Here is a 21847-nt window from a genome sequence, read left to right as displayed (position 1 = left end):
TTATATTTGATGGAGCTGCCTTAAATATTTACAGAATTGTCCTAATTTATTTTTTGTATTTATCCATTAAAGGCAAAACTTCATATATTCTTTAAACAACTCCGCACATGATTAAAAAATCAGCAACACTCGTCCAAGCTAAGAACAAGAAGAACAAAGACAATAAAATGAACTACCTTCGAGTCTACCCGAAGACGTGCATCTCCCTCGAACTTGGTAGTATCAGCAATACTTGTCCAAGTTAAGAACAAGAAGAACAGAGACAATCAAATGAGCTACCCTTAAACCCAGCTGAAGACGTGCATCTCCCCCTGAGAGTGAGAGCACGCGGGTGGATCGAACTTGGTATTAGCAATACTTGTCCAAGCTAAGACCAAGAAGAACAGAGACAATAAAATGAACTAGCCTCGAGCCCACCCGAAGACGTGCATCTCCTTCGAAATTGGTAGTATCAACAACACTCCTCCAAGCTAAGAATAAGAAGAACAGAGACAATAAAATAAACTATCCTCGAGCCCCACCCAAAAACATGCATCTCCCTCTAGCAGTGAGAGCACGCTGACTGAGCTGGGTAGTAGTAGTGATATCAGCAACACTCATCCAAGCTAAGAACAAGAACAAAGACAATAAAATAAACTACCATCGAGCTCACCCGAAGAAGTACATCTCCCCCTGGCAGTGAAAGCACGCGGGTGGATGGAACTTTGTAGCAGTAGCAGTACTCTCAAGTCCACCCGAAGACGAGCATGCGAGCGGATCGAAAGTAGTAGTAGTAGTATCAACAACACTCGTCCAAACTAATAACAAGTAGAACAAAGACAATAATTATTTTAAATCATAATTATAAAATTAGACCGAAAAATCTCTCATCCAACCATCTTGCATAAAATCGATCAGAATCGGTAAGAACCAATTTGAACCATTTGGGTTTCATAAAAAACTGGTGAGGCCATTTTTAAAAACCAAACCAGATCAAATTTTTATTATTTTTTTTTAAATCCCCCAATGCGACTGCCATTTTAGTATGAATAAATGAAGGCCAACTATATGGTACAGATTAATACATACAGATGTCATAATTTGTTGACAAGTGTGCAAGTTGTTGGCTGGAGGGAACAAGCTTGGCAGAACTCTGAAAGCTTGTCTGTCTTGGTAGTTGAAAGGGAAGCCAGCTACTGGAATAAGCCAATCAGGAGCAACTGTAAGGGAGTTGGGCCGGGCTTGTGTTTTCTTTTTTTGTTCCAAAACTCTTTCCTTCTCTTTTCTCTGTGTGTGCGCGCATCAAAAACAAAATCTTTCTTCCGATGGGTGCTCCGGCAAGATGGTTCAAATCATTTCTATCTCTGAAAAAGATCTTAACTACTGATCAAGTGAGTGAACCTGCTTTTGCTCTGTTTGGTTGTTTTGTCCTGTATATCATTTTTTTGTTACTTAGAAAAAGGTTAGCTCTGATAACAAGAGTAAGAAGAAGTGGAAGATATGAAAGAACTCTTCAGAATTGAAGAAGGGTGCTACTGTTGTTGCTGCTGCTTCTCAGAAATCTAATTCTTCTTCCTTCACTTATGCCATGGCTGCACTTGTTCGAGCTCCATCCAAAGATTTCAAGCTCATCAAAGCATGAATGGGCTGCCTACGCATTTAGGCAATCTTTCGAGCTTTTTTTATAACTATCAAATTTCAACCTTTCAACCACTATGAAATTGTGCTATAGATCTCATGTTCACATTCTTCTTAAAAAATTTCAATTTTCAATGTTAGTTTAGGAGTACAAGAGATTAATTTTAGCATGTTACCCTATGAAGTTTTATACTTTATTATCTAATAGATCCAAATTTAAGTGATGGTGCTTTTGTTTTAAGGGGTATATGATTTAGAATTTAATTAGAATCAAGCCTTGTGTAAACATTTGAAAATTTGGGGGTTTTCAAAATGATCTTGTATACTATCTATGTGAGGCTTGGGTAGTAACTACATCTTTATGCTCTTACCTTAATTTCAGGCTAGGAGAGCTTTGAGAGCCTTGAGGGCAGTGGTAAGGTTGCAAGCTATATTTCGAGGCCGGTTAGTTTGAAAGCAAGCGGTTGTAAATTTAATAAAATTGTAAGAGTTTACTTTATTATGGAAGGAACACTTCAACGTAAAACATAAAAAGAGAAACATAAAAGTAAAGTTCACAAATACAGTTGTGGATAAACCAGCTAATCGTGCTACCACATACAAAATCAGTTTCAAAGGAACCATCAAATCCTGGCTAAAACTATTGGCTCCAGAAAAGAGCCAAACTCCACCCATTTTTCGTAATTTTACCCATACAGCGTTGTTTACATGGAAATGTTAATTGCTTTATAGTATGCATCTAAATAAATGATGAATATAAAGCTTGAAAGAGCTGACTTCCTTGTTCATCATAAACAATTACAAAATTCCCTACTCAGGTTCATTCATGACATAATGGACGCTGACTCACGTGGCACCAAGTCTCATAAAGCATTTTCGAATGGCAAAATATCCTGCACCCCTGTTATCAAGTTTACTAAAAATATAAGAAGCAATTATTGACTTCAAAAAAGGTTTTCACCTTCGCCCAAAGCATTGAAACATTCTTGACATTATCCTAACCGATACAACACCTTTCAAGAGAAAGAAATGATCCCAACGGGCAACAGCCAACGGCAATAATTAGTTACATAAAAAATGCAAACTTTTCCACAGAGGCGCCCTTTTTCATTAATTTAACCCCATCATCCTTGTAGCCATTACCTCCTACATTTGTCTTTGAACAATTTTTCAAAAAAAAAACAGAAACTAAAACAAGCCTATAGAATTAAATTAACACTGAAATCCACATGATTCATTTTCACCTCAATCACACAAGACTTTCAAATTTGGGTATGAAATAAATTATGGGTACATGATGAAAAAATTCACTACTCATCGGAGACCATAATCTAAAACGGCTAATGCTGCAAGGTTGAACCAGATGAAATACACCTGTGGTTGAGTGATACAGCTCCCAGAGACAAGTGAAAGAAAGTGTATAGTGTGAGAGTCCCGTTTTCGTGTGTCTAATAGGAGAAGCTTGTGAATATATACAGTATAATCCAACAGAGCAAGAACAACCAATTTCATACCTCCGTTGATGGCCGAACTCGAACAGCACCAACTTCCGATCACAACGGCAGCGGAAGCGTCTACGGCCACACAGACTCAACGCGGGATACGAGATAAACCCCGAGCGTCGATCGTTTCCGGTTCCAGGCTTGAACCTCCACCACGGCGACGCCTTCAGCGGCTGTATCCCTGTCCCTTGAACCTAGGGCTTCGTTTTTGGGGATACCATCTTCCTTATTGCTTCGGCCTCCATGGATGCATCAGCACCTGCGTTTCTGTTTTCCTCCTCCCATTGACAAAGGAACCAAAAAGAAAAAACGAAAGCCTCCACCGTTAGATACCGAATTTTTTTGTTTGCCAAAGCCCAACTCAAACAGCCCACCAACAGATACCCAACCAAAAAAGAATGGCAAACGGCTCAGCCAGCTCTTGCCACTGGGAGACAAGCCCTGCATCAACATAGCAACGTGTCAACCTCATGTTCATTCAAGCAAAAAATCTATAAATCTGTATCAATTTAAATCTGTACCATAGATTGACCCATAAATCAAACCTAATTCAATGGTACCCCTAAATCATTTCCAACCTCAAGTCACACTCGGATGCTCAGAGCTTTGACTCACTCACCGCACCTCACAGAGCTTTACTCAGACACTCACTCTCACCTCTCACTCACAGCACGGTTGCTGCCGATCATCACCCGTCACTCTCTTCGCCGGCTCCTCTGCCTTGTTCCAACGCCATCAATGTTTGCTCGCCTCTGCTTCCTCCGTGCATGTGCCTCCTCCGACTGTGTCATCCTGGCCGTGACTCGCTTGTCTTTGCCTCAGCCTCAGCCTCAGCCTCGTGCCTCATTTGGCTCTGCTTCCTCCGTCGTCATCGTGTTGGCTCTTCTGCAGGCTCTGCTCTGGTCCTCTTCGAAGCTCTTCCTCCGTCGAAGCTCCACTCTTTTTCGCCAGCGGTATGATCTACAATGGTGCAATACGGCAACGACTCCAAGTTGAAAATTCATCCCTGACTGTTTCTGACTTTTTTCTTCTACCGTAGGTGAGATTTTTTTTAGTTATTCTTAATTAATTTTTTATACTAGAATTTTGCTATTTTAATGTATTGATGCTAATGGTATTTGTATATAAAACTAATTGGTTTAATTTGTAATTGTTTCATATGAATTGTATTTGTATTTAAAACTAATTGATTTAATTTGTTGTTGCTTGTATATCATTATGCTATTATTTTAGGTTATTATATCGTTGTATCAATTCATTTTTGTGCTTGAGGGTTTAATTTTTAAGTGGTTAAATTCTTATCTTTTATTCTGTCATGGACATATCTGACAAGATCATCAATAAGAAAATTTTTTTTACTGTGGTTTATAAGGATGATAAAGTACTCTTTCAGCCTTCGATCAAATCCTTAATTTTACTATGTTACAGCTTAAGTGTAGTCTAGTAGTGCCGTAAATGAATGCAGATGTAGATAAAAGCAATGAAATAAAATTTAGTGCTAAATTTATATCTGATAACAAGAAATAATATTAATATCGAAGGCATACCTATTTAAAAATAAAGAGTAAAAGAATATAAATCTGATTGAGTAACCTAAAAAAAATAAATGTCATGAGAAGGAGAAGGAAAATGAAGAAAAAACTTAAGTTATAGTACAAAAATGAACCTAAATTATACCACTTTGGATAAAAATATGTGTAAAAAAATAGAAAAATTTAAATATTTAAAAATAAATCTCAAACGATTTTTTAATATATCAAAAGTTTAACTTTTTTAAAATAGTTATACTGTTAATGTGAATGGATATTCTAGAATTAGAAGTATGCATTTAGGTATATAAATATTTATATTGTTTTAAGTTATTTATAATCGTTGTAGCCATTCATTATAATATTACATAATAAACAATTATATTAGTTTTAATTGTATTTAAAATTTATATTATTTGTGTTGTGACGGGTTATATTATTTGTTTGTAACCGATTGTAGTCATTCATTACATAATAGACAATTAGGTTATTTTTAATTGTCTTTGGAAACTAATATTATAGTTGATAAATTATGAGAACGATAACGGCTCTTTTATATTGTTTTGAATTGTATTTTTTTTTAAAGAATTTAAAACTAATTTAATATAGAAGCAAAAATATTGAAAAGTAATTTAATTACATAAATAATAAGAAATCCGTGCTAGTTACCGCTCCGCCATACTCAGTTTGCATCCTGATAAGCTATTGAAATCTTCTGATGCATCATCCGGCAGCAATCAAACTAGTGGAGATAGATTTCTCAAAGTACAAAAGGCGTGGGAAGTTCTTGGCGATTCAAGCTCTTGTTTATTTTATGATAATGAGCTTCGAAGTTCAAGGCGTGATGTCTAGGCTGTTGATGTTGCAGAAGATTTAAGCTTAGAGGATATGATGGCTGAAGATGACGGAGAAGCATTGGAACTGTTTTATCAGTGCAGATGTGGAGATTATTTCTCTATAGACTCATTGGAATTGCATAAAATGGGGTATTCCTTGTTGAGGGATGAAAGTAGAATATCTATATTGAACAATGATTCTTTGCTAGGATTACTTATTCTTCCCTGCGGATCATGTTCTCTAAAAGCTCGTTTGGTAATCAATATGGATGGACATTGAAATTGTTTACATATTTTTTTGTGATGGTGACAATGATTGAGAATTTGAAGTTATTAACATTTTTTATATGAAGAGAGGAAACCAATAATATCTCCTCCTTGGATAAAAGTTCATATAGCATAAACTTGAGTGCCATTTGAAATGTAGAATTTGGATTATATGAAGTTAATTTCGGTCTCAAGTATGCTGACTCACTATGATGACTGAGAGTAAAATGTTCATGGCTAAATGTAAGGATTTAGAGTATGATATTCACCTTCTGTAAGTATGAATATGCAAAATTTAATTAAAGTGTGATATTATTTTGTTGATGAGCCATTACTTATACATACAATCTATTTACAAATTGACTATTATTATGTATAATCTATTTGCAAATTGATTATAACAAGCTGTAAACCAAGTTCAGGCCAAGTGAATACATGACAGGCCAGGCCTGTTAAGACCTGTCCTCTTTTCACCCCTAAACATAATAAGCATTAATTGTACAACCCAATTAGAGAAGCCCAACTGGACCGGATCACAACTCAAAGAAGAACCCGACCCGGATCCTTCAATTGGCAACTCCATTTGCTCCTCTCGCTCACCGCGCTTTTGTCAGTCTTCACAACGCAGAAGAAGGAGCAGCTCTGATTTAGTTTCCATTGCCACCAAATCTGCTCCAAGTCATCGGGTATGGTCTCCTCCGACACAGAAAGTTCTGGTGTGTATCCATGTAGGAGGGAGAACGGCGATGATGCTGGCGGTTCTGCTTAATCCACGAAACACGACGGTGACTTCATCAATTATCCTCCTACCCAACTCAACACCTTTTTTCAGACTATCCCCATGGCCCAAAAACGAACGAACAAAGAGACCCATAACCCAAACTCACCAACTCACCAATTTGCCTGTTACGGAGGACAACACACAGAGGGGTGAGTCGCATTTGCTAGTAAAAACCTGCTCCATTTTGCAATGACAGTACACGCGTCAACCAAATGACGAGTTTCTGTATATCTATATCAACTTTGATCTGTACCAGAGAGTGACCCTTAGTTGAAAGATTTTATCACCGATTGTGATTAATGGTGATTGGTGGCTTGGTGCCATCAAAGTTAGAAAGACGGTGATTTGAAAGAGTGGGTTCAAATCCTCAAGGCCAATATTTTAAAGGGATATTTACTAATTAATTTTAGGAGAAACTACTTACCTGGTTCTTCAAAGAATAAAATATTAATAACTTATAACACTAAAAATTTGGATGCATTTATAAAATGTGTAAAATCATTTTATATATCCCTCAGAACATATATTGTCACATAAAAATAAGAAAAGCACATGTATCAACAACTGGTCTTAAGTTTGGTTGTTCTTAAATCTAAACACACTATAAATCTGTAACTCAGGCCTTAAATTGGCATTTTCCTCAAAAGTTGGCCTTGTTTGAAGCTGGAAAAGGGAGAAAAAATTGAACAAATATTATAACTCATATAGAATCTAATTAAAAACAGTAATAAATGGGGAAAAAATTAATTATATACCTTTTTAAGTAATAGTAACAAAAATCAGCCAAAATAAACGATTGTACCATTTCTGCTAGCAAGGCTGCCAAGAACCAAATATTGCCACTACCTAGCAAAAATAGATATGTTCCTCGAGTCTTATAGATCTGCAAAAACAACATGAAAACACCGGAATCTTCTAAATAATAATAATAATAATAATTGTTAAATTTTTGGAAGAGGAATAGAATAAAAAGATAATATTATATGTAAAGTTGTTGTGTTAAAGTTATTGTTATACGATAAGAATCATCCTATTTATAGAAATATTACCAATTAATTTCATAACTAACTATTAGTTATTACTAACTTAACTCTTAATTACTAACAACTCTAATAATATTTTAATATACTCTCGCAAACTGGTGGATGAAAAAAAGTTAATAATCTCCAATTTAATATATCATCGTAATACTTTATTTTTGCGTATATTATATACGGTCTTAAAAAATGCAAGTGAATATGACTAATGAATTATATACCTATTGATGTATGTTTTTTCTGAATTTTGATAAGCTTTATTATCAAGATAATATGACTTGATTCTACAGTTGGAATGATAAAGTTTATTATGCATAAGAAATTATTCGATGTGTAAATGAGCAAAATTTATACCTAATGTGGACAAATCCTTCATGTGGTATATATATAAACATATACATTATACTTAAATCAATATAAATAAATATGTTTACTTTGTTCTTGCATATGGATGATTGGATGCTACATATATAGTTTTATTTGTTTAACATATTTATATTTCTTCTCCTTTGTTGATTTAGGCTCCTATAATTTTTTTAGTCGTATATATGTCATATTTTATTAATTTAAATTAAAAAAATAATTTTATAACATGATATCAAAATTTATACGACAGAAAAATTTAAAATTTGATTCTTATTATTTAAAAAATATATATATCTAAAAAAGATTTGTATAAAAATTTTTATTTTAAAAAATATGTTAGATATATAATCATTCGCTTTACATACTAATAAACTCAATTCACAATTTTATCTCACCTGAATTATCCATTGAGCCAATGCCAAGAATCTTGAAATACCAAGCGAAAACACATAGTATCCTGTAAATGTTTCAACCATCTAGAAGCAAACAAGGAATACCATAGTCTCAAAAATGGTTAAACTAAAATTTATTCAATTTGTAGTGTAATATATAAGGACTAACCTTTGCATTTTGCATGAAACGAAGTTGAGGGAAAACTGAAATGGCTTCCAAGTACACACAGAATGCCCAAAGGGTGTTAGTGAAAGAAAAATCACTTGAACGCGGGTGGATTATTATCGCAAGGATTGCACAACTCACCACCTAGTACATTATCAATATATAGTATATGTTATTAATTATTCAATACCTCTAGTACGTGTTCACCCCGGCCCAAACAAAATGAAAATCTTAAATCACAATGAGTTACATATAATAAAAACTAATACCGGAATGATGGGCCAATTCTAATGATGTTTTGTACTTTTATGTCGAATTTGTCAAAATTTACCTATTATATGATTTTGGAGAGAAAATGTAAAATTCATCGGCATTGTAAACAATGCCAAAAGAATATTGCTCCTACTAGGTCATTGTCTAGGACAACTGTGCAACACTTTAAACATAAAACCAGGGGAAAAGAAATTACTCTCATTTTGAGGGGTTAATAATCAAATTAGTCTCTGAAAGATAAGATATTTTTTAAATTTATTTTTAAAAGATTTTTTCAATCAAATTGGTCTTTCAAATATTAAGAATTAATCATATCTGTCGTTCAGTTACTCCACTCACAATTTTCGTCAACGATTGATGATGTGAAATGTTAACTGATAGCATATATGACACACATGTTCAATTAGATGTTGACTAAATATGTTTACGAAAATCTATCAATTTAGTCATTAGGTCATATTAGGAATAGGATTTTTGTAATTGAGAAAAATGATTAAATTAATAAATTTTTATAAATATATTTGGTCAATATTCAATTAGACATATCAGATATTATATATGTTATTAATTAACGTTTTACAATATTTTTTGAAAAAAAAATGTTAATGAAGTGATTGGAGAACAAATATGATTAATTCACAATCTTTGAATGACCAATTTAATAAAAAAAATCTTTTAGAGATGAGCAGGATTCGAACTCGTAACACTTACTTAAACAGGCTAATAAACTAACCACTAAATCAACTCAATTTAGTTACAGACAGGGGTTTCAAAAATCTCCAGGAGGTAGGGATCCCCGTGGGAACCGTCCTGAATGGGGCCCCGTTGGTGGGAAATTTTTTCTGTGGGGATGGGAATGGGGAACAAAATTCCCCCGAGACAGGCGCGGGGACCCGAGCGGAGATCCCCGCCCCATCCCCGATAATTCTCCGAATGTTTGAAATTTCTTAAATAACTTTATTTTATTTCTAACATAGGTGGGTTTTTTAGTAATTTCACCAATTAAAAAACCCTAATCCTATTATTCAGTCTTCCCTACTCACTGGATTGTATAATTTTGATTTTCTCTCCTTCTATGTATCTAAAGCAATTAGACATATAGGGTTTATAATTTTGAAATAGTTAGGGTTTGATTTTGAAATAGTTGCTTGATTTTCTCTCCTTCTATGTATCTAAAGCAATTATGATTCCTCTTGCTGAGTATGCTGACCATCAAAGAATACTTGATGTTAAAGATTATATCTTATTGCTTTTTTTAGAATAGAAGTTGTATTTTAAGATTTTATTTTATGTATTATAATTTGCTATGTTGTATTTCTGTACTTATAATCTTGGATAAGATATGTTTGTGTGTTTGTAATAGTATTTTGTAGTTTGTTTTTTATTTTTATTTTTTTTTTTTGATATTTTTTACTATAATTTTCATATAAATGTTAAATATAAGGGGATGGGGAATGGGGCCCCGCAAAAAATATGGGGAACGCGGGGAATGGGGATGGGGACAATTATCTCCCCATGACGAAGATTGGGACGAGAATAGGGATTAATTCTGGGGGCGGGGACGGAAAGCAGGGAGACATCCCCCGCCCTCGACATCCCTAGTTACAGAAATTACTCTCTTAATATTGCTTGTCTAGGGAATTTGATGATAACATAAATCTTATAGTATCCATAAATTAAACTATGAGTGTTCTATGTAAATCACATAATATATTCACATAAACAAAAGAAAATTAAGGGTATTACCATAAAAGGCACTCGTACGGTGTCAAGCTCTTTAATATAGGAGGACTTCAATTTGAACCTTATCTTCCATATTGTGAGTAATGTTGACAAGAGAAATACCAAGTCTAGCATAATGTACATGTAGATGCCAACAACATTTCTCAACAGCATGCCACAAATTAATCTTCCTGATAGGTACAAAGCTGTGATCTCTTGGGTTTTAAGTGATAAACCTGAAAATGCCAAATAAAACTTTTTTTAATTTTCCCCTTTTATTTCTTTAGGGTGTATTTGGAACCAAAAAATTTTACAATTGAATTGTAGATCAAACAATGTGTTTGGAATAAATGACATAACATGAGAATTGAATTGATAATTTGGAAATCATTTTTTTTATTTGAATTGTATATTAATAAGAATTGATTGAGTTGAGCGCAGAGTTTTATATTATTTTTTTATATTATTTTACACCCGAGCCTCAATTCAGTTCTTAAAGTTTCAATTGTTTCAAAATTGACTCTGTGACGAAAATCACCGCAGGACTAATACGATTAAAATTTGAAAAATTTAGAGACTAAATTGAGATAATTGAAATTTCAAGGACTAAATTGAGACTAGAATGTAACTTCAAGGACCAAACAGAATTTTTTTATCCTCTGCTACTATCGAAACGATCTGCGTTTAAGTTCTATGAAATCTTATAAAAAAAATTGGAAGATTGGAGATTAAATTAACTTAATTCTTATTTTGATATTATTTATAATTAGCATTTAGAATATTATACCAAAAAACATGAAAAGTTAAAATATCAAAACCCATAATTGAAGAATATGAAATATGAAATGTAACATACCAGAGCAAGTTTTCTTGGTGAAGAGCTTGTATAAGAGGACAATAGTCCCAGCAAGATGAACAGCTTCAGCGACTACGAAGAAATATTCATGATCTTTGATGGTAAAACCTAGAGCCACCAAAGCACAAAGCGCAACCAATGTTCCCAAAAAGATTTTAACTTTGATAGATAACTTCATCAACCATCCAAATAAAACGTTCATTTCGGATCCCCTCTTTTTTCCCATTGTAATCAAAACTTATTGCCTATGCTCTGTTTATTTCTGTATTCTTCAATTCTCTTTTCACGCATTAACATAACAATTTGTGTAAGAATGGGTTTAGTTTTAGGGAGTGATACAAATAAGAATGATAAATGATGAAGAGAAAGAGCTTTTTAGGAGATACCCAAATTACCAAATAGAGCATATATTAAAGAGATTGTCAAATGTAATTGGTGCTTTTTTGCAAGGAAAATATAATATTTTCTTTTGAATATAGAGGAAAATATCTTCCTTCAATAAATGCAAACAAATTAATTGATTCTCTTTAAATGAATTTGACTAATTGGTTAATTTTGCTAAGTATAAATTAACTATTATTTTATTTAATAGATATTTAAATTTTATAATGAAATTAAGGATATTGAAGATATCAAATAATAATATAATTATTTAAAAGAAAAAATATTTTACATAAATAATAGTTAAATGTAATTTTATGCGTAAATAATTTTATTATAAATATGATACGTGATAGAATTTAATATCGTTTAATTTATGTATTTGACTTTATCTAATTAGATAAAATTTTGTTATTGGTTGAAATAATTAATGTAATTAGATATCGTCAGGGAACCACGGAAAATTGTCTATGCATATGTACTATATGAGAATGGTTATCATAGTTCATATTAAACGCTCGCTCATCATAAATAAACAATGAACAAAAATTAAATTAAAAAATAATACTGAAAAGTGTTTAGTCAATGAGAATTGAGAATAGTCAACTTCAAAATAAGTTTGGTAAGTAAGTATTAAAACTTTGTACTTTTCAATTTATATTATCAATGCATTGCATTGCCATTCAATACATAAAAAACATTTGAAAATATAATAATATTAAATGAAATTAAATGTCACTTATAAAAATTTAAACACTACCATTTTAATCACTTTATTTAAATTCTATATTGATATTATCCTCTATTTGCTTTCTCTCAAATAATACACCCAAAATACTTAAAGTGTTATTTTATTTATTATATTTATTACTACATATTTTTTAATTTTAATAGTCAAACCAACACTTATTCAAAAATATTATACTAAATGTTTATCCAGAAAGACTACTCTATTTCTATTTATCTATCTATTTTATTTATTTATTAATAATATATTAAAACAGAATTCAAGATAATCTATAAATATATTGTTAGTTTTCTAATTTTTTTTTATTATACCCCGTCAACTCATTTAAATAGCTAATTCACATAATTTAAACATAATCTTCTATCTTTGTATTTATACCATAGAATTTTTATTATATTTTTTTCTCCTTATAATAACTTATCTTTATATAATATTATACAATTCTTTTTTAACTTTAACTTTCATATTTTCTTATCCTTATATAAATTATATTATTGTTTTTTAATATTAATGTTAATTTTTTTAATAAGTATTTTAATTAAAATCTAATTCTTTCTCTTCTCCTTTCATAAATATCACCTATTCTTATAGGATAAAGTACTAAATTGATCTCCTATGTTTGAGCGTAATCCTGTTTTCATCATTAAAGTTTAAAGTATTCTATTTGAATCCAAAAAAATTTTATTTAGCTTCAATGTAGTCCCATAGTGAGGTCAAAGTTAAATAATTAAGGGAATGTCCTACATAATAGCAGTACAAGAACAAGGTTGATAATCTGAAGAACAAGTACAAGTTCCAGAGGCATAAAATCAACCGTGGATGCACCAATATATTTATTTATCATTCTCCTTAGTTTTATAGAAAATATTTCATTTAAATTGTAAGAAAAATGATAAATAAATGTATTAATGCATCCACGGTTGATTTTGTGCCTCTAGAGCTTGTACTTGTTCTTCAAATTATCGACCTTGTTCTTGTACTGCTATCATGTAGGACATTCGATTAATTATTTAACTTTGACTTCACGGCGGGATTACATTGAAGTTAAATGAAACTTTTTTGTATTCAAATAGGACACTTTAAGGACTAAAACAATATTACGCCCAAATATAGGGACCAATTTAATACTTTAACCATTCTTATATTTATTATATAAATCAATATTCAATTTTATATATTTTTTTATCTTCTCTCACATCTCATACCTCTTTCTCTTTCTTCTTATCTCTCTCCATTCTTACTAATTTTTTGTACAACTGAAATTTGGTTGATGACTATAATTTTTATTTTTTTTTTAATTTGCTAAACGTATGTATTAGGTAGGTGATTGTATGATTATATTCATTAATTTTTCTATTTCTTTATATAATTGTATTCATGAGTTATATAATATCTTTGTTGTCTATATATCACTTCTTTTTTTTTTTCAACAATTTACACTTTTTTAATATTATTTAGTTGTAATAATATTGTTGAAAATACATGTTGTCATAATTCATGAAAAATAAAATTAGAAAATTGAATATCATTTATAATTATCAAAACATTAATAATATTTACTATATAAATCAACATTCACTTTACACATTTTTTATCTTCTCTAACATAATTTCATGTCTTTCTCTTTTTTCCTTTCCATTCTTGCTAATTTCATACAAAATTAGAATTTGGTTGATAACCATAATATTTTTTTTTAAATTTGTTAAATGTATGTATTAGATGATTGTGTGATTGTATTTATTAAGTTTTCTATTTCTTTATATAATTATATTTATAAGTTATATAATGTCTTTGTTTGTCTATATATTATTTCTTTTTTTTTCAACTATTTATATTTTTTTAATATCATTTAGTTATAATAATATTTTTAAAAATACATGTTGTCATGATTCATAAAAAATAAAATTAAAAAATTGAATATCGTTTTTAATTATTAAAATATTAATAATCTTCATACTTATATTTTATCTAATAATTTTATCATTGTACTATAGTATTTAAATATAACCTAAAAAAATTAAAAAAACCAAAAGTAATTATTTAAAAATAAAAATAAAAAATAATTATATAAAATCAAGTGAATAAACGTTAATTGAATATTTTTATTATTTATAGTCTAATTTATGTATAATTTTATTTTTCATAATTATTAAATTTTAAATTAATTTTTTATTTAAATTGTTATTTATCATCAACCGTTATAAAATTTAAATTAATTTTGATATGCTACTAAACAAAATTTTAAACTTCTTAATCACTAAATTTAATTTATATTATTATTCAATTGAATTACAAAGTAGTAAATATTAAATATAATTATTATCTATATTATAAAATGGTATATATTTTTTTATATTTCTTTTTATTGAATAATAATATTATTAAATTATATATAAATTGTCAAATTAAATAAATATATCGTACAATATTTTCTACAAATTAACTTCTAATTTAATATTAATTTACATATAATTTAATATATCTCTAAATAATGTATATAGTACTTTAAATTTATACTATATAATAAAATTAATTTAACTCTCCGTGTATTAAACGAATCTTAATCTAATTTATTTATATAAAAGTTGATACCCATATTTTTTTATAACTAGAGATTAGAGAATGACATCTCCTCTATCTTATTCTATTGCCACATTAACTCTTTTGCCAAGTTGTAGTCTTTATAGAATTTTAAATTTATTTTTTATTAAGTATATATCCTCATCTAATAGCCTTTATTAGCATTATTTCTTAATTAATAATGAATTTAATATCATTAGTAGGTTATTTTTCAATAAAAAATTATCATATTATTTATCTGTCATTAATTCTATTTATTAAATTATTACTCCATTCTTATATATTTTACATTATAAATGAAATAATCTATGTATTTTATTTTTTTATAGATTTTTGAATTTTTAAAATTAAATTATAAATTATAAAGTCAATTGATATTCAACAATATTAAAATAAATTGTTACAAAAATACTTAAATTTATCGAAATCAAATAGAAAAAAGAGTCAATATTTTTTCTTATACTTTGTTAAAAAATTCTACTTAAACAAATACTTTAATGTATATCCATTATAGATTGTCAAATTTATATTTTATTATACTATAGAATTTATTATGATACAATTCTTTGTCTTTAACTCTTAAGAGTAAAAAAATACCAGTTAAGCAAATACTTCAATATATATAATAAGGTATACATTCATCAAATTAGTTTTTATTATATTATTATCATTATATTATACTATAAAATTGATTATATTTGTTTAAATAAAAAGCTAAATAGATTGTTCTATAGTTAACTATAAAAATTTTTCTGTTACCATTTTAGTTATAAAAATTTTTTATTAATTTTTTTCACACTGTATAAGTCTACGGGTCTAAATTTAGTTGTTTTGAGAATTTTTTGTTTTTAATATTGGAGTAGCAACGGTGTTTTTTTAAAATATGGGTTGATGAGATGTTATTCTTAAATATGGGACCGTTTAATTAGATAAACAAAAATCGCACCGTCCGATTTGTGAGAAGTACAAAAATCGGATCGAGAGATTTATGAGAGTACAGAAATCCGACAGAGAAATTTCTGTTAAAAAAAATAAAAAATTTGAAGTATAGAAATCGGACTCTCCAATTTGTTTATCTTCCACACTTTTAAAAAACACAAAAAATTACAATATTAAAATATATCACTATTTTTACTTCTATATAACAAAAAAAGCCTTGTTTTAAAGTCTCAAACTAAAATTTATGCTTACACAAATAAATGCATTCATATATATGAAAAGAAAAATTAATTTGAGTTAGTAAAGTGATCAACATACTATTTTATTTAAGTAAATATTAAAAATTTAAATTTTATTTTATATACACAACAACTCGTTAACGGCAAAAAAATTCTTAAATAAAATTCGGATTTAGCAAACAAAAAGTAAAAAATGATAGAAGCAAGGCAAGTGATATACATGGCATTATTAGCGTGGGGTCAAAATGATTTGCAAGGGAGTTAACTTGGGCAAGGTTATGCCCAACCCTTCTCTCATATCAATAGCCTCACCCTTTATTGGAACTTCCAAATCAAACTTTTGAAGCAAGCGAGCAAGTGTTATCAGAATCACTTGAATGGCGAATGTTGATCCAGGACAAGCCCTTCTACCTGAACCAAATGGAAGGTATTCGAAATTCTGATCTTCATTAACTTCTCCATTTCCATTAATAAATCTTTCTGGTGAAAATTTCTCAGGTTCTGCCCAAATGCTTGGATCTCTATGTAGCTTCCATACATTGGCAAAGACACGTGTCCCTTTTGGTACGTAATAGCCATGAATGTAACAATCTTCTCTTGCCTCATGAGGTACTAATAGAGGCCCTGCTGGATATAATCTTAGAGTTTCTTTCAAAATTGCTTGTAAATACACTAGGTTTTTTATGTCGGATGCTTTTACCATTTTGTCCTTACCCACATGAAGGTCAATTTCGTCCTTTGCACGCTTCAAAGCATGTTTGTTGTTCAATAAAAGGGATAGGATCCATGTCATTGTGCTGGACGTTGTGTCTGACCCCGCCAACATTATATTCTAAAGTTTTTGTTGCATATTGTTAGAACTTAGAAGAAAAGAACAAAGGAAAAAGAAGGTAAAATATGTTCCGTTTCGATTTGAATAAATGGTCAAATTAGTTTTTGAAAGATTATATATTTTTTAAATTGATTTTTAAAAGATTTTTTTAATTAAATTTATCCTTTAAAAATTTTAAATTAGTCATGTTAGTCCTTACGTCACTTTCTTTGTTAATGATGTCAAAATTTACTAATGTGACACGTTAAGTGATATCATAATACACACCTAAAAATCTTAATTAACTATTAATATAATAAATTTATAAAATTAGATAAAAATAAAACCTAATTAAGGGAAGAATTTGAGGCATTAGAATTCCTCAATTTGGGTTTGATGTGGTCTAATTTCATAAACTAATCATGTTAATAGTCAAGTAGGACTACTAGGTGTGTATTGTGATGTTACTTAATGTACTACATTAACAAAATCTGACGTCGTTAGCAATGAAAATGACAGGAGGATTAACATGACTAATTTAAAATTTTTAAAGAACGAAATTGATTAAAAAAATCTTTTGGAGACCGATTTGAAAAGCGAGTGATTTTTTAAGACTAATTTGACCATCTACTCATTTCGATTTGTGATTTTTTTTAAAAAAATATTTTTAATATTAATTTTATTTAATTTTATCTCTAATATTTTTTATTTATTCAATTTTATTTCTAACGCTTTTTATTTATATTAAAATTATTTTTGAATGTTTTATTTTATCCCTAACATTTTAGATGGAATTAACATTTAGAATAATTTTATCAAAAATAAAAAATATTAAGGATAAAATTAAATAAAATTAAACAATAGAAATATTTTAAAAAAAATTTCACAAATATAAAGACAAAAAAATATAATTTATCGGAAAAAAAAATCGACATGTGTGTTTGAAATCACTTGATTATGATGATTTAGCCAAATCTTTACTTGTGTACCTAACATTATTAATTTGAATTCAGATAAAAAGAAATAGATGCTTACCATAATATTTGCCTTGATGATATTGTCCCGGGTATGGCCAGAGGCAGGATCATCTTCAATAACAGAAAGCATAAAGTCAATGAAATATTGTTTCTCACTTGATGAGTAGTTCTTTTTCTTTTGATCATCATTCTTCACATCATGCTCTTCAACCCAATTTCCCACAATTGTATCCAAATCCTTTGCAATTCGTTTCATGTTCTTTAGCACTTGCCCTTGTACTGGTAACCATCCAATAATTGGAATCAAATCTGAAGGAACAAGCTCACCAGAAATGTGCATGAACTCTTTTACAAGCTTCACAATTCTATGTGATTCTTCATCGTCCGCATCTTTCAAGTAGCTAAAATACCTATCCATGTTGAAATTCAGCCAATTAAGAAAAATTAAGTAATTACGAATATAATAATAAGAATTTAATTTTGATATACTGACAATCTAAAAAAAAATTATTAGTCATCCAGTTAAGTTCATATTTTTAGATAAGAATTTAAGTATAATTGATTTATAAATTAATTATACCAATATATTATTGTACCAAAATTAAATTCTACTAACCAATTAACTCATACTTACAATAATATCTTTGATTAATACCTCTTTCCGGCAATCATCTTTATGATTATATTGAATGTGAGGCGTTCCAACCACTCACTTATGACAACCTTAACCCCTGAATCTGCACCAAGATAAGACAACAAATCATTGATCAAAGTATCAACCTCGGATTCATAAACATGCCTCAAAGATTCGATGCGGCGCGGCGATAGAAGTTCAAGCATGGCTAGCTTCCTCAGCTTGGTCCAATAGGGGCCATAAGGAGCAAATCCAAACCCTGCAAAGTTGTAACCAAGGTGAATTCCATGGCTTGACTTTGGGCGCGAAGCTAAAACGACGTCGTTTGTAGTGAAACACTCTTTGATTGCATCCTTGTTGCAAATTACAAGGGCAGGGTATGCTCCTAAATGGATTTGGAATATGGGGCCATGCTTATCGGCTAAAGAAGCAAAGATTCTTGCAAGTGGTGTTTTGGCTCCTAGTAAATGGAGGTGACCAATCAAAGGTAAAGCACCTGGTAGTTCTGGTGCTTGAAGCTTCTTGGTTTCATCATCACAACTTTTGTTGATCTTCCATATGTTGTAGATAAGAAATAGAGCTAAAGCTACCAGAATTGTTATTGTAGGAAGTGAAAGGAAATCCATGGTTTCTGGTCACAATAATTATTAGAGTTTAATAAGTGAAGAGTGAAGAGTGAAAAAGCATTTATTAAGTACAACTTATTCCCAAAGATAAATAGTGTTAATGAAAAGTCATTGAAGAGAGAAAACAAACATATCACTTCAAATTTGGCCGAAGACATTTTTGTCACACAAATGACGTGAACCCAATGAGAGTGATTGCTTTTGACTATTCTTGCTAATAATACATGGAAAAAAAGGTTGGAACTTTTGGAAGTATCATCCTGAAATTTTGACTTCGCTGTGCGGCTCATTAATTTAAATATGGGAATCATTTTAGTGTATTGGGTGAAAATGGAGCAACTATGTGTATACATGCAGATGGACGTGTCAGATGAAGGATCCAACACGCAGGGGGCGTGGTGTCCACAACACGTGGGGGCGTGGAAACTAGGTGGCATGCTGTGGTCGAGCCACGTATACAGCACGCAGGGGGCGTGCTGACGTGGCAGAACGTGGTTGGACAGGAGTAGCATCACGCGGGGGGCGTGTTGAGTCAGCACACATGGGGCGTGCTGACGTGTCGACGAGTGATTGGTCCACGTATGAACCACGTGGGGGGCGTGTTGATTCAGTACGCAGGGACGTGGTGACACGTGTCAAAGCGTGATTGGTTGCGGCAGGCAGCACGTGGGGGGCGTGTTAAGTGCAACGGTCTATATAAGGTAGAAATCGAAAGTGTTTTCCATACCGAGTGAGTTTTGAGTGTGTTGTGAGGATTCTTTGAGGCTGTTGTTGGTGTAATGGAGGGCACCGCAAATTTGGTGGTGTATCGTGAAGGTGAGATAATACGTAATACTCATGAGGGAGTGAGGTTTGTGTCCCAGAATCCGTTTTCGTTTGTGGTTCCATGCACGATGACGTTAATGGAGCTGCAGAACGGCCTATGTCAAAGCATGGAGAATGGTACGTTAATGAGAGTGAGCAGAATTCTGTACCAGAATCCGGTTGTGGTTTTTGGTGGTCTAATACAGTTTGACACCATTCCGATCACGGATGAAGCGAGTATGCAGAATATGTTTCAAATTCACCGGCAGACTTATACGAGACACCCACAGATTGAGTTGTACATTGAGTTTGAAGCTGTAGAGGCGGTAGCAGTCCAAAATGATATAGATGTAAATGATGATATAGCTGCAGTGTACGAAGGAATGAATAGTGATAGCGAAGAGGACTTCGAAGCCATTTATGAAGCCGGCAACGAAGATGAGGATGGTGATGTGGGAGTTGAGGCAGCAGCAGAGAATGTAGTGGTGCATCCGTCGAGCAGTCAATCGATGGACGTTCCACCTTTTATGCGTGAGTTGGATCTCGACGCCATGCATGCCCCCGAATTTCCGGAATATGCTAACATAGGTACGTGTTGACTAAATAAGAAGTTTTTGTTAGTTTATACCTTGGACTGTGCAATAAACGATGATTTCGGCTTTCTATAGGAATTGCTGATCCTGAGGACGGAGAGTTCCGAATTGGAATGGAATACAGTTCTAGAAAGTCGGTCGTCGCAGCAATTAGAAGTTTCACTATATCTAGAGGAGTTGACTATGATGTGTATGAGTCTGATCCACAGACGTTCTATGCAAAATGCAAGATGTACGGGCGTGGATGTGACTGGCTTATCCGAGCCAGCTTGATACGGAAAAAAGGTTGTTGGGAGATACGCAGATACAACGGTAGGCACATGTGCACGATCGGAACGATTTCACAAGATCATTCCAAGTTGGACTCGGATACAGTTGCTGAGGCTATAAGGCCATTGGTCGAGACAGACCCGTCCATGAAGGTGAAATCTATAATTGCGGAAGTCCAGTCAAGGTTCAACTATACCATCAGTTACCGAAAGACTTGGTTGGCAAAGCAGAAGTCCGTTGCCAAAGTTTTTGGCGATTGGGAGGAATCTTACCAAGCATCGCCATGGTGGCTCTCGGTCATGGTGGAGAAGATTCCTGGTTCAGTTGTCCAAATAGAAACACGACCATTGTACAACGGAAATGAGGAGGCACAAGGTGTAAAAATACTTCATCGTGTATTTTGGAGTTTCGATCCATGCATTAGGGCTTTCAGGCATTGCAAGCCCCTGGTTCAGGTTGACGGCACACACTTATACGGAAAATACAAAGGTACACTTCTAGTCGCTGTTGCACAGGATGGGAACCAGAACATTGTGCCTATCGCCTTTGCCTTGGTGGAAGGTGAGACAGCTGATGCGTGACACTTCTTTCTCAGGAATCTGCGAACGTATGTTGTTAGAAAAGACGGTGTGGGTATGATCTCAGACCGACATGAGTCAATACGGGCAGCAGTTAATCGTTCCGGTGGAGACTAGCAACCTCCAAGAGCATGGTGGATGTTTTGTATAAGACATATCGGCAGTAACTTTTTAAGGGCATTCAAAGTCCCTCACTTGCAGAAGCTTGTTGTCAATATAGGGTATTCAAGAACGGTGGAGGAGTACAACATCAACTATAAGAGGTTGGAAGAGCGAGGCGAGGCATATGCTAGGTGGTGCGATGCCATCGGACTCAGACATTG

General features: G+C 31.8%; 2 protein-coding genes across 2 annotated transcripts; both read right to left on the bottom strand.

Annotated features, from left to right (window-relative positions):
- Nucleotides 1–7155: 7155 nt before the first annotated feature.
- LOC130948052 (ER lumen protein-retaining receptor-like) lies at nucleotides 7156–11570 on the bottom strand. Its single transcript, XM_057876759.1, has 6 exons — nucleotides 11345–11570; nucleotides 10513–10724; nucleotides 8497–8637; nucleotides 8331–8411; nucleotides 7288–7415; nucleotides 7156–7195 (listed from the first exon to the last, which is right to left on the bottom strand). Exons 1-6 carry the CDS (start codon nucleotides 11568–11570, stop codon nucleotides 7156–7158), a joined length of 828 nt encoding a protein of 275 aa, XP_057732742.1.
- Nucleotides 11571–16283: 4713 nt separating this feature from the next.
- LOC130951982 (cytochrome P450 CYP82J17-like) lies at nucleotides 16284–19348 on the bottom strand. The gene is made up of 3 exons (XM_057880742.1): nucleotides 18675–19348; nucleotides 18078–18429; nucleotides 16284–17063 (listed from the first exon to the last, which is right to left on the bottom strand). Exons 1-3 carry the CDS (start codon nucleotides 19277–19279, stop codon nucleotides 16461–16463), a joined length of 1560 nt encoding a protein of 519 aa, XP_057736725.1. The 5' UTR covers nucleotides 19280–19348; the 3' UTR covers nucleotides 16284–16460.
- Nucleotides 19349–21847: the final 2499 nt, after the last annotated feature.

The sequence above is a fragment of the Arachis stenosperma genome, chromosome 9 (assembly GCF_014773155.1).
Source record: "Arachis stenosperma cultivar V10309 chromosome 9, arast.V10309.gnm1.PFL2, whole genome shotgun sequence".
Classification (NCBI taxonomy): domain Eukaryota; kingdom Viridiplantae; phylum Streptophyta; class Magnoliopsida; order Fabales; family Fabaceae; genus Arachis; species Arachis stenosperma.
The sequence above is the reverse complement of the archived record's forward strand: the minus strand, read 5'-3'. Positions and strand labels throughout refer to the sequence as shown.

What these genes read in the sequence shown, in the direction of transcription:
- LOC130948052 (XM_057876759.1), bottom strand. Translation starts at nt 11,570, where the DNA reads ATGGGAAAAAAGAGGGGATCCGAAATGAACGTTTTATTTGGATGGTTG. An exon ending in GTTTCATGCAAAATGCAAAG is followed by an intron (nt 8,412 to 8,496) that starts GTTAGTCCTTAT and finishes GTTTGCTTCTAG; the next exon opens with ATGGTTGAAACATTTACAGG. An exon ending in TGTTACTATTACTTAAAAAG is followed by an intron (nt 7,196 to 7,287) that starts GTATATAATTAA and finishes TCCCTTTTCCAG; the next exon opens with CTTCAAACAAGGCCAACTTT.
- LOC130951982 (XM_057880742.1), bottom strand. Translation starts at nt 19,279, where the DNA reads ATGGATTTCCTTTCACTTCCTACAATAACAATTCTGGTAGCTTTAGCT. An exon ending in AAGATGATTGCCGGAAAGAG is followed by an intron (nt 18,430 to 18,674) that starts GTATTAATCAAA and finishes CAACATGGATAG; the next exon opens with GTATTTTAGCTACTTGAAAG. An exon ending in TCATCAAGGCAAATATTATG is followed by an intron (nt 17,064 to 18,077) that starts GTAAGCATCTAT and finishes CAAAAACTTTAG; the next exon opens with AATATAATGTTGGCGGGGTC.